This window comes from Tympanuchus pallidicinctus, unplaced genomic scaffold (assembly GCF_026119805.1).
Source record: "Tympanuchus pallidicinctus isolate F22 unplaced genomic scaffold, pur_lepc_1.0 scaffold22, whole genome shotgun sequence".
NCBI classification, from domain to species: domain Eukaryota; kingdom Metazoa; phylum Chordata; class Aves; order Galliformes; family Phasianidae; genus Tympanuchus; species Tympanuchus pallidicinctus.
Window position 1 is genome coordinate 8,760,411 of NW_026294739.1, and position 13,390 is coordinate 8,773,800.

General features: G+C 42.2%; 1 protein-coding gene and 1 long non-coding RNA gene across 2 annotated transcripts; one reads left to right on the forward strand and one right to left on the reverse strand.

The window, feature by feature from the left end:
- Nucleotides 1-368: 368 nt before the first annotated feature.
- On the forward strand, nucleotides 369-3,213 carry MRPL44 (mitochondrial ribosomal protein L44). Its single transcript, XM_052687184.1, has 4 exons — nucleotides 369-655; nucleotides 759-1,227; nucleotides 1,984-2,162; nucleotides 2,901-3,213. The coding sequence occupies exons 1-4, from the start codon at nucleotides 384-386 to the stop codon at nucleotides 3,070-3,072; spliced, it is 1,092 nt and encodes a 363-aa protein (XP_052543144.1). The 5' UTR covers nucleotides 369-383; the 3' UTR covers nucleotides 3,073-3,213.
- Nucleotides 3,214-9,888: 6,675 nt separating this feature from the next.
- Nucleotides 9,889-12,332, reverse strand: LOC128082724 (uncharacterized). Its single transcript, XR_008207812.1, has 2 exons — nucleotides 11,293-12,332; nucleotides 9,889-11,245 (listed from the first exon to the last, which is right to left on the reverse strand). It is a non-coding gene; the product is annotated as an uncharacterized LOC128082724 (long non-coding RNA).
- Nucleotides 12,333-13,390: the final 1,058 nt, after the last annotated feature.

The window sequence follows — 13,390 nt, forward strand, 5'->3', positions numbered from 1 at the left end:
CTGTGCCTGCTTTTCTGAGTGCTTTTTTTCCTGAGTTTGGCTGCTTCACGTGTCGCTTTTTTGCATTTTTTGCCATATGGGCCCTGGCTGAGGGCTGCCTGCAGCCTGTGCTGTGTGTGCTGCACGTGCCTTGTCCTGAGTGAGGGCCGGCACGGAGCGCGTCGAGCTGCGGAGCGTCGGCGTGAAGCGGAGGATTCTGTGTGAACTCTCATCAACAGGGGCTGTGCCTGCTGCGTTTACAGAGTTGTTCTGGAACACAAGAAACAATAAAAGTTTCTTTTACGGGAACAAAAAGGCTCTCTGTCTTCCAAGTGAAACCCAAACAACAGCTCGGGGTTCGGCGTCGCTCACGAAGCCTTTCCCTCGCTGCGGCGGACGGACGGATGGACGAAGCCCTTCCTCCTCCGCTTCCGGAGCGCGCCGTTCTGCGCCGACTCGGAGCGTTTCCGCCCGGGGGACGCGTGAGCGCACGGACCTTCCGCCCCGCCACCGCCGCTATGGCCGCCGGGCTGCTGTTGCTGCGGGTCTCCCGGCGGCTGCTGGCCGCGGCCGGGACGGGGCGGCTCGTTCCGGGCTCCGCGCCGCGCCGCGAGAAGAAGCGGTGGCTCCGCGCCTATCTGGAGCAGCAGCGGCTGCGGGCGGCCCCGCGGCGGCGGTGAGAGCACGAGGGGAGGGCGGCGGGCGGCGGGCGGCGGGCGGAGGACGCTCGCGGTTGCGGAGCCGCCTCGTTCTGACCACTTTTCCTTCCTCGCCCGCAGCTCGGAGCAGCCCGGCTGGGATTACCACGCGGAGATCCAGGCGTTCGGCCACCGCCTGCAGGAAAACTTCTCGTTAGATCTCCTCAAAACCGCCTTCGTGAATTCCTGTTACATTAAAAGCGAGGAGGCGAAGCGCCGTGACCTCGGCGTAGACCAAGACGCCGTCGCCCTCAACCTCCGAGACAACGCGGAGCTTTCCGCCCGAGGGATGTCCTTTTCGCACTCCTACCTGACGCGCAGCTTCCAGGCCGCCCACCCCGACCTGCCCGCCCCAGGGGTGGCGGCGCTCGTCGCCTTCCTGACCGGGCGGCAGCTCGTGTCCCACGTGGCGCGCAACCTGGCGCTGCCCGACCTGGCGCTCTGCGCGCAATTCCCCGCGCCGCCGGCCGTGCTGCACGCCACGTTCTTCGCGGTGGTGGGAGCGCTGCTGGGCAGCAGCGGGCCTGAGAGAGCCGGGCTGTTCGTCAGGGTGCGCCGGCCTTTGGTTTCTTTTGTGCCGATAGCAATAAGTGGTCGTGTCGGGGGAGGGGGGGGGCGAAGTTAAAGGCAAAAAGTTCTGCACCTCAGTGGCCAAAGATCCAGAGAAGTTGTTTGATTCTTTCTCTGAAATAAAAAGGCTCAGGAGTGCAAAGATCCAAAGGTCTTTTCATACCAGAACGTTCAATTAAACTGTGGGGTAACAGAGTAGTTTGGGCAGCTGCTGGCCTTTCTCCCGTTTCACTTATTGCTAATGTTGGAATGGAGAAGTTATCTGCTAAAATCTCATTTCTGACACAAGGTGGGGGTCTGTGTAAGAGCCAGCAGCAGTTGCCAGACAAGACAGTGGCCACAATAGGTGTAAATTGCATGGCACTGCATGGTGCCTTCAGCTTCTGGCAGGACGCTGCGGACATCCAGTCTGCTGCTTTGGTTTCCCTTCTGAGTGCTCACCTCACGCTCAGAGCTGCCTGGCAGCACTGTGGAGCCCTCAGGCGGGTGCTGCTCCTTCAGGTGGGAGCAGTTTGGCTTGGTGTGCACACTGAGCAGCTCAGCCTGCAGAGCTCAGCAGCGCCTCCTGGTCCTGCTTAGCCGTGCCATAGCGCAGAGGCGGTTTGATCGTTCATTCCGGATATCTGCTGTCAGGTGCATTAGTGACTCGTATTGGATTTTTATTCACAGGCACTAGGAGCTAGAGCTGTTGTTTCCCTTCCCATTGATTTTAATTTCTAACTATTTTTCTATTTAGGATTTTTTAATTCCCCAACTGATTGGAAAAGACCTGTTTGAGATCTGGGAAGTCGTAAATCCTATGGGCTTGCTGGTGGAAGAATTGGCCAAGAGAAATATCTCTGCTCCAGAACCAAGAATTACCAGGCAGCTGGGGGTCAACACAGTTCTGCCACTGTACTTCATTGGGCTGTACTGGTTAGTATGGTATTAATTTAAATGGATTCAAGCTGGGGAAGAGGGGAGGACAGAAGATGGTCCATTTGTTTCTTTACCTGTGATCTTTGGTTATTACATAAAAAAAACATGCAGTGACTTCTGTGTAAAATCAACCACTTAAGCATTGTCAGGAGTAGAGCACAAAGACAGTCTTGGACTAAAGAGCTTTGAAATCTGAGTCAGACACCCTTCCTCAGAAGGGAAACCAGAGCCAGGATGTTCTGGTTGCTGTAGCATAGGGACTTTGCCAGTCACAGAACTGATGAGGTCTGGAAGGACCACAGCTGTATGCAGAGCTTAGAGAATGGTGAGGAGACATCAAGGGAGGTGGATTCCTTTTGAGGAATTTTTAAAATGCTTTCTTACTGGGGAAAAAGAAAAGATTGGTTAAGCTGACCAAAGTAAAGGATTTGCATGTTTTTAACAGGGCTAACAGAAACTGAACACTGAACAATCAGTGATGTGTTAGGAGTCTCAGTGAACAGAGTAGTGTTCTTCCAGGAAGAGCTTGTCTTTCTGATTTGGGTTTCTATTGCTGAATATCCAGTAGCTTACCTTTGCAAGAAAAAACAGCAGAAATGTCTGCACTGTTGCCTGTATATAGAAATTACCCTCAATATTGACAGGCTGGGGGAGAACACATTGAGCAGTACTGATCCATGATGTACAACCGTGCTCAGGATTCTGACGAAAATGTTTTGTTTGCTTTTTTCCCAGTGATAAGAAGATAATAGCTGAAGGGCCTGGGGAAACACTACTTGCTGCAGAGGAAGAAGCTGCCCGCGTGGCGCTGCGGAAGCTGTATGGGTATACTGAGAACAGGAGACCGTGGGATTACTCAAAACCCAAAGAAGGATGGACAGCTGAAAAGGCTATCAGCAGTAACTAGATAATAAAAGCTATGTCCAGTTTCTCTCAAGAATGAATGGCTTCCATGCTGAACATAGACACCTTTAGGAGAGCAAAGTTCAGTTTGATTTTCTGATCTGAAGTTCTTGGAATTTTCGAATTAAATATGGTTATAAAATAACTGAAGTCTTTTGTATAGTGTTTAATGTCCAGGCATTTTCCTAATCAGTGAAAGTTCTTTTTTCTTCCTGAATTTATGTATTTTGGCTGAGAAGTTTTTCCATAAATCACCAGAGATGGTTCTTAATGATGCTTAATAGCGTGTGTCAAAATCCATAGAAAAAAGCTTCTTGAGTGCTTCCTTGGGGCTGGTTTTGAGGGTATTGTTAATAAGATGAGTAGAATTTAATATGCAGCGTTGGTCTGTGAGTTGCATCTGGATCCATTTGTCCTTGACCTGATGAAAACAGAATGTGATGTCAATGGTATTGACGCTGGTGGTGATCCAATTCAAGAGGAAAGTAAATGGCAGTTAGAGATTTTACTGCTTGGATGCAGCTTGTTTTTGTTGGTTTTTTTTTCTTGCTGTACACATTGGTTTCTATTATTGGAATGCTCTCTGCAAGGCAGTATTCTTAATTTTAAAATCTGTAAAGAGGAAAATAAGGATTATGAGGACTTGTGCTGAAAGAAATGAGAACACTGCTGGTTGATCTGTTTTTCTTTTATGCTCCAGGACCTTCATTTTTCTCCACTCATTCATTTGTCTGAAGCTGTCATGTGACTGAGGTATTGGATTCGTGATATCTGTGTACGTTTTATCTGTAGCTGTCTTAAAGGCTTTCAATTACTCGAGTTATGCTTGGGTACCTCTGTAATGTACCTGTTAAATAGGAACTCTGTATCAGAGGATGGCACATAGAGAGGCAGCCACACAATCCTTGTGTATCTTGGAATTGTTTCCTCTAAACTTCAGTGAGATTATATTGCAGATTGGGACTGAGCCCTCAAAGGAGAAAGGGAAGACGCTGAATGCAGGACAGTAGTTAAAGGAAGAAGTGTTTCTACCTTACCCCATTGTAAGCACTGGTTTTATTTTGCATTTATGTGAAGGATGTGTTGCAGTGAATGGCCCCAGCCTGAGACTGTGGCTGCTGAGCAGGGCTGTGGTGCAGTGCAGGTGGTGTTTCCTACTGCACTGGGAGTGAGAATGAGATCTTGCTTTGTTCTACTTGACTGAAACAGATTAATGAGTGTTTTCAAGAGAGAAAACTAAAAACAAACTAAAAACACCCAACTGATTGCTATTAATGCACGTCTCATGTTTGTTATGACATGTATAAAACACTTCTGTGGCTAGACAGCAACAAAACTTTTTGGCTGGATGTTGGCATAGTAAACCAAATGGGTGAAAGCTTGAATATAAAAGGAGAGCAGAAACATCCATCAAACATGAAAAACGCATAGAATTATTTTTGTTAAGTTAAAAATTCCATCTAGGTAATCTATTGTCACTTACATAAGCATAGCCAATAAGGTCACTATATTTCAGGGGAATAATAGCTGACTCTGAAATAACTTCTGCTATTTTTAGTTTTCAGATTAGGTATTTCTTTTACCTTTACCTATTTTAAAAGGACAATTGTGATTTTTATTTATTTATTTATTGTACATTCTAATTTCTAAGTTAGATCTACCTACTATTTGAAATAGCTGTATTTTAAGAGAGAGAAAAAGAGCAGTGTGTTGGCAGTTTACTTTAAAAGAAAATTCAAGATCTGCTTACTGTGGTCTCACAGTTTGGAATATGAGAATAAATCCTAGGAGAAGTGGATTACTGATTAGTATGCTGGAAGGAAACTGCTTAATGTAAGGGAAATCAATGTATTGTGTAGTATACATACAGAATGGTCTGTGCTCAAAGGGAAAAATACTTTGGGGACATGGAAAAAGGATTTTTTTTTTCTTTTAATAAAGGGGTGAGTGGAAAATAAGGAGTTTTGTAGGTAAAGGTGCCCTATTTTCGAGGTTCTCATGGTCAGAAATGCATTTGTGGTATCTTTGCTTTACTTTCTAGCACCTCAGCATGCATTGCAAACTCAGTGATGTTAAACTATTGGTTAGATTTACAGAATTAAATATCTTCAAACATAAGCAGGGAAACCTGCAGCTTTTCTTCTGCTAGAGGCTGTGGTATTACCTGGTGGTTTTCTGGTCTGCTTTCTAAGTACTCTGTAAGCTGCTTGCATTGGTTCTGCCCCGGGTATTGAGTACAAGTGCATTTACATGGCCCAGTGATCGTTCCTTCCTCACAGAAGGCAGCATATATCAAGCAGCACATCAGTAACTGACTGATGGAAAACAATCAGTTCATTCTTGCAACCCACTGAACAACTCATTTTACAGATAGCTGTTGGGATTATATTCATAAACAGCAGTGGAAAAGAGTATGCTCTCTGGCATTCATGGAATTTTGTAATAGGCTGACATGATCTCAACTGTCAGCCAGCCTCCATTCCATCTTCCTGTGTGCTACATTCAATCTGATGCAGATATTTGTTCCTGTAAGTGCATTTGTCCTCCTTTTAACTTGTCCAAACCATACTTGTCATAATCGTTAAGTATTAACTGAAAGTAAACCAGAACACAGAAGTTGTTCTGCACTAATTTAAAATAGCCATGTGTGTACAAACAGCTACATCCTGACAAGAGTACAGTTCTGTCTTCTAACCTCTTGCTTTTTCTGTTTTCTTTAATTTCCTTCTTTGTAGTGATGAGTATGAGCAAATATGCTTAGACAGATGTAAGTAGACTTAACAAAACAAAAAACCCAATAAAGCTATTCATTAATCCACTAAATGCATGATCAGTTTTACTATTGAAATTGATCTAGACTTAGTTTTCCCAGAAATATTAAATAAACACAATGTGTAAGTAATATTGTTAGTCTACTCCTCTCGTCGCTGGAGGAGTTCAAGAAGCATTTAGTTGTTGTACTGAGGAACATGGTTTGGTGGGAAATATTGGTGATAGGTGGATGGTTGGATGATCTTAGAGGTCTTTTCCAACCTTGGTGATGCTATGATTCCATCACCTAGATCCAGTTTTTTTCCAGAATATGTTGTAAAATTGCCTTTCTTTTAAGAAAATTAAGGGCAGTCTTACTGTGTTGGTCCCAGCTAAGCAAAAAGGAGAAAAAACATCTTAGGGTGCCTTCATGAGCTGTTTCTGTTTCTGTCCCCAGTAGGTGTGTGTGCTGCTGTTCCAAGCTGTTCGGTCACGTAACTGAACGCTCTGTGTATCTCCTTGCTTTCAGCTGCAGCTTCCTCTGGTTGCAATTACCTGAAGTTTTCCTATTATTTTCTGGAGACAAAAAAAAAGTCCAGAAATAATTGCTTGCATTTAAATTGTTGCTGTAACTTATGGGCAGGACATTAAAATACGATCACTTTACAGGTATCTCCCTGTTAATTTGGGGTTTGAAGTTGTCAGTTAAAAATTTACACCAAGCTCTCTTACTTCTTACAATAAATCACATACTTAGATAAGCTGCTCTGGCATTCTGATGCTATAAAAAGCCATAAAGAAATAAAAACATCAAAAGATGTGTTCTCATTCTTCCTTGGGAGGGAGGATGATGCAGTGCTGAGATGTTAGAGGAGCCCTACTTTTTCCTGTCCTTAACTTTAATAAGTTTTGTGGTAAACATTAAATAGTCTCAGAACTATTTGGTTGCTCATCTAAAGTACACTTGGCTTTGAAGTTTAACGTTAAGAGATGTCTTTATTGTAGAGAAACAAGCGTGCAAGGACACTTTGCTTTTTATCTTTTCGAAATGATCCCGCTGATCTAATGGCACCAGTTCAGTGTGTTTCCCATTTTGGCTTGCCTAAGAAATGGTTGGTAAGCTAGGAAAATGAAACGGTCACCAGTTGGTCAGCCAGCATGCAGCTGCTATGGTGGACAGGTGCAGACTGGGGACCCAGCAAACCTGTGTGACAGAATCAGAGCACTGAGGGCAGTCGGTGGTTCTTAAATCATGGGGAGGCAGCAGCGCAGCTCAGCGTAGTGCACATAAAAACTGGGGTGCTTTGGGGCCTTTTGGTGCTTTTGAAACATTATAATCCCTTTCTACGTCAACGTAGGAAATGTAAGGTTTCTACCATTCCGTGGCAATTATACTTTTGACTGTGCTGTTTTTTTTTTTAATCACTGAACTAATATTTTCATGCTCAGGTATGGTGTCTGACTGTACAGGTATGGGATGACTGTGAGGGGCCTCTCAGGTCGTCAAGGAATTCATCGCCATCATAGCTAAGTTTAATGATCCTTTCTCTAAACAGATGGTGCTCCAGACTGAAAGTAGTTTAGCCTTTTGCTCCCACTGTTCCTTCTGGAAATAACTGCAGAACCTGACTGTTCTGAGATGGAAATTAAAAGTGGAGCCTTTCCTCAGCAAGTGCTCACTTGTTCTCAGACTTTATATACTTTATATAGGCAATAAAAATTAATCACATCAATCTCTTTCTGTAGTCTCCGGCTTAGGTGGAGGGGGAAAAAACCCCACTGGCAACTTTTCCACCTTGTACAGAGAGGAAATGCTTCTGACCAGTGTGGGAGGTCCGTGTGTAAAGGCTCTACCTTGGGCAGTGTTCAAAGCATTCTGCTCTCTCTTGCGTGCCTGCTTTCAGAGAACATTGCCACCATTCACATGGTATCAGTTAAGCTGTGCCATCACACTGAGATAGCAGCTTTGTAAAGCAGGGGATATTGCCTGGCCAATCAAATAACTAAGTCTAGCTATGTGAAAATTGTTATGTGTTCTTCAAGGCTGAAGGAAGCGCAGTGTAGAGAATCACTCTCCTATATTAAATCTAAAACTACAGCGGGGGAAAAATAATAATAAAAAAAAAAGATTACACAAGGGTCTGCTGCGGAGTCGGAGGCAGCGCTGCTTCATTAAGAAAGTGCTCATATGACTGAAGTGTCGCAGAACACATCAAGATTGACTGGGGAAAGTGTGCCCACCACCAGGGGGCGATAACTTGTCTAACAGTCCTGGTTCGGTCTGGGAAAGCAATTACGTTATTTTAATGATAAATTTGAAAAAAGAACGAGGAGGTACGGCTTTATCCCCGAAGTCACTGCGAACAAATATCGATGTTTAGGATTACCAAGTAACAAAGTAATTTTGTAGAAATAATCCCAATGTCAGAGAACATTTGAGGGAACGACTGGAGAAAATGACAGTTTCGATTCTAATTGATAATTATTCTAATGATAATTATTCTCTTAAATTTCAATAGTGGAACTGTGAATGTGTTTACAAAATGAATTTTTAGTTCCATCAGAAATAAAACTGTTGCCTGATGCAAAACTGCATCTGAAGGTTGCTCATTCCATTACGCAGACCTCCTGCATCAAGCAACAACTGTGACAATGAGCTCAGTACAACCACTTGGATAATCTGATCGTCCTTTCATCACTAGGGGGCTAACGGCCTTAGATTTGAGTGATTTAAGTATAATTTTCCATTCATTATATCAGTGTACAGTTTTGTCGTTATGTTTCCTTTGCGGTGGAAATATTTCTTAAATATTTAATTCCTACACCAAATGTCATGTCATTGCAGCATGTTTTCGGTCAGGCAGGCATGTCTGTGCTCCTTACAAAGGCAAAAAGCACTCGGTGTGGTGGAGCAGAGCTGAGGCTGTGGACGGTGCTCCAAAGGTTCGTCAACAGTTGGTTTATAAGGAGGATGAAGAGAATTAAACCCCTTGGCAGGTGGGCTTGGACAGCAGACGGTGAGGAAAGGCTGGGAGTGCAAAACATGACTTTACTCTGACAAATGATGCATCAGTTCATATGTTTCTCCTGCTGTAAAAACTGAAACTTCCCAGTAATTACCAAAGAACCATTCTCTGGTAATCATTGTTAAATCTTTTTGGTGTAGGTTTTTGTTTTGGTTTGTTTTTGTTTGCTGGCTTGGATGTTTCCTGTTTTATTTTTAATAATTTTATTTTATTTTAAATGGTAACCGAATGAGCAAGCAGGGGGCTGGGCGCTGCAGGCTGGGCTCCCTGCAGGCCAGCGGGCCCTGCTGCACACAAACCTGCTCTATCTTCTGCCTGCATCTGTGCTCACCGCAGCGAGGCCGTTATCTGCCTGCACACACCTCCATGCAGGGTGGGAAAATGTAAGCCGTAGGGTGGTTGTGGCATCAGAGCAGTGTTGTAAACTGGTCCAGAACATGTTGAATATGAAAAACGGAAAGCTGGCTCTTAAGTGGTAAAGTGCAGAGGTCTGAAACAACCCTATGCGTGGAGGACTGGGTTGTAAATGGAGACTTGTATATTCATAAAGTGGATCTTGGTAGTTCAGGAATGTTAGTGTAAACTTAGGGAGCTCTGGGGAATTATATCAATGGTGTCAGAACTCCTAACAATTACAAGAGGCTTGATTAAAAGTCATAATCTGTAAGAAATACTGTACTGGCAAATAGCTTCTGAAATACTTTTGTTTCCATATCTGTGAGGATTTATTAACAGCCAGGTTCCTTTTTGCTGCTTCTTTTCTTCATCCACGGTACCATGGGGAACTTGCTTAGTTTCTTTCTTTTGTTTAAAAATCTCTTGTTTGCTGTAAGCAAACAGTAAGCCAGGGGCTGGCTCAGAATGGATGTTATCCCAAAATTCTCAGTCACTGTGCAGCTTCAGAGTATTTATTCATTCTTTTCCATTAAATATCTTGCCCACAAACTGAACTGAAAAACCAGACTGAAGCAAGGTTTTGTTCTGAACACTCTCTTTTCCAGTTCCCAAAACAAATTAGGTGGAACATTATGCTTTTTTAAAAAAATTATTAATTTATTTAAGCAGGTAAGCATTAAATTTTAAATTATTTTTGTTATGCCATGAAAAAAAGCTTCCTTTTCATGTCAGGTCATTTAAGTCACATGCTGATGGGCATTTTTCCTTTTCCTTCTTGTCCGGTTTTTCTTATTGGCAAATACCTTCAAAATCTGCTTTCTTAATTTAAACTTGCATACATTGTTTCAAAGAGACGTGCCAGTCATTGCCTCTCAACTGGAGAATATATTCTTGAAATACATGTTATTTAAGCTGCTTGCACCTCCAGCTATGACTTGCAGTATTGAATAGAGTCAGTTCAAGGAGAAGAACTGAAGGTGCTTTTGTGCTGTACAGCAGAATGTATAGGAGGCCCAAATGTCAGGGGATTTACTTTTCATGTTAAATCAATCATTCTAAACAGCAATTTGAGGGTTTGCCCTTTTACTTTGAAACTAAATAACATAGAATCTGCTAAAATATGGTTCGTCTTAGCAGTATTGCTCCCGTATATGGGTTGAGATTAGGTCTCTTCTGAAAAAACTCTCCCTTAAGAGGCTGCTTGCAGCTACCAAGGATTATCTGTATCTATTCATCCCAACTGCACTAACCTTTACTACATTCTCCAGGGGATTTTTATTTGCTGTGCATCTTGTTGGTGTACTTCTAACTTGTTAATGCTGACAGTTGCAAAGCCTTTTTCTCTTGTCCTCCTTGAATTATAGAACTGCAGTTTGGATGTGATGAATTCTCAGGGATTCATGGAAAAAATCTTGATAGTATCTCGGTTTTAATAATCACAGTAATAAAAAAAAAAATACACCAAATTTGAAGCACCAGGGTTTCTTTTATCAGTCCACTTTAAAAGTTTTTTTTCATAATCTAGCTGATGGAAGAACTGAATTTTCCCTTGTTTGTGTTATGTGCCTGACATTCTTTTAGTGTCTATTGAATGTCTGACATCTGAAAGCTCCGTTTCCCAAGTTTCCCTGTTTCAAGTCCATCATCATTACTTTGCACTGAGATAATATTGTTCTTTTTTGCCTTACTTCAACTCTAAATGGATGCTTATGTGACTTTTAGTCTTTTGCTTATTTACATGGATTGTTTCACTGCAGTGTACAAGGCGCCTTATTCATCAGGCCAAATAAACACACTGCTACATTGGAGTCATGTATTTACCAGCCCTGTGCTTCAGACAAAGAGAATGCATGGGAGGATTTTGTGCCTTGTCTTGGCATTTTAGACTCAGATCACTTTTTCCTTCATTTTTGACCTTTTTGACTTTCTTTATGTATTCCAGTTAACTTAGCCTTCTGCTTTTTTGTGGCATCACAGGCCTACAGTTCTATGGTAACACAAGACCTGGAGAATTACAAACATTGCCTCTGTTTTCTATGGTAACACAAGACCTGGAGAATTACCAAACATTGCCTCTGTTTTTCTGCGTGTAGATCCCAGTTGTTCACACTGCTTCAGCACCAAAGGAGGTCTACTCACAAAAGTAAAACCTGTTCTACGAATCAGTGTTCAATTGATATTTTTTGAAAGAACTAAAATTCTAGCAAAGTCTGCAGCAGAACATGGGGATTTGGTAAAGTATATGCAAGTGAGAGAAAACTGGTTGAAAATATTACTTCTCTCTGTTCTAAGTTTGCATGTCTCCCAGTGAAGATGCTTGTCAAATTTCTTCTAATTCTCTTTACCAAATCTAAGGTACTAATTTAGACTTGGTAAAAATATAAATAAATGCAAAATACAAAATAAAAACAAACGAGACAGCACTAACTGATAGTCGTTTCCACAGATTAGAGTGACTAATCAATAATTCAGATTCATTAGTGGAAAGAACAAAGGCCTCTCCACTCCCATGGGGGTTTCACAGAAAACAGGCAGAAAATGCTCATCGTCAAGTGGAAAAAGTACTGAGGAACAGAACTTGAAAATACACTGGGCTTTAAATACAAACCTCATTCACAGCTCACAAAACAAGGTATGTCATATAAAGATTAATGTGACAATTGAACAGTTGTTGCTGTTCAAAGAGCTGGGAGAGCATTCCCTGGCTTACTAGTTTGGATGGCTGAATAATACAGAAATTGCTGGTTTAAACAGAACCTAAACATATCTCTTTCCTCTCCAATTTTGAACCAAGAGTTAATTTGTCTTTCCATCTCCAAGTCATCTTTCAGCTCCTTCTTTCCCAGTTCATTCATTTGCTTCATCCCAGCTTTATAGATATCACTTCTCTTCTTCTACCCACAGGCCCTAGGCTGCCTTGTGTATTGCATGTGCTCCCATGGGCAGGCCCAGTAAATGGATACTATGATATGGCTTATTATTACTTTTCCACTGTTTACAGGATCACATGTGCATATCATCCTCTTTCAATCTGAAGGGCCCCACCACTCCTCTGGGATGTTTCTCTGAAAGGCCACGTGACACGCATGTTTTCCAGTTTATCAAGCATCACTCAACTACAGGAACTTAGGGAATAATGGAAAATAAAAACAAGCCAAATCAAAATCAGTAATAAAAACATTGACTACACCCTAAAAATAAGGAAAATTGACTGTAAGGATGAACTTAAAAACAAAATCCAATCACCTCATGTACGAGATGTTCCTTTGACATATGACTTGCCTTCACTGCAACTGTGTACAGACAGGAGTGTTCTTTCCACTGCCTAGTCTGTGATTACAAACTGGAATATGATCTCGTGCACTTCAGGCACGATGGAAATTCAAGAACTGTGTCAGACAAAGGGGTAAGGTTGAAATATTGATAACCTTTCAACATCACTGACCAAGACAGGAAGCACAAAGAGAATCAGGATTCCTGAGCTCTTCGTGTTGTTCGTTACATTTAAAAAATAAAAAACTTCTTGAACTTTGGAATGGGTCACTTTGCTGAAATGGCCCTGGCCTGGCTTTCACAATGAAGTGGGACAATCCTGCACTCAAAAATCTCCCACATCATAACAGTTCTTCACTGAACGAACTCTTACGTCTTAAGACAAATTCAAAAGGGCTCCTAGCAAGTGCCACTCAGGAGGGCACAGAGTTCAATTAACCACTGTTAACAAATGTTAAATAAAACAACAGCTACTAATTCTTCTGAACAAACCTCTAGACAGCTAAAATTAGTAACAGAATTTTTTTCTTTTTTACCCTGTTGATGGATGTACAATTTTTGTGGCTTAATGAGAACAAAACCAAAGATGAGGATGAAGAAAACACAAGGAAAGCACTTTTATGACAGAAACGAAAATCAGTTAAATTGAAGTAGTGAATAGTGAAGAGGAGATAGGTTACAAGGTAGCAGTGCTATGTGGGAGTCCACCTGAGAAATCTCAGGCCTTCCCATCACTAAACTTCAGTTAGATTCAACTGGACTGCATGGAAATAGATTTAACTCAAGCAAAGGTTCAATATATATTCAAACACTCCGTTCAAACAACTTAGAAAAATAATTTAGAAAAATTAATAGCTGTAAGAAGCTCATCTAAAC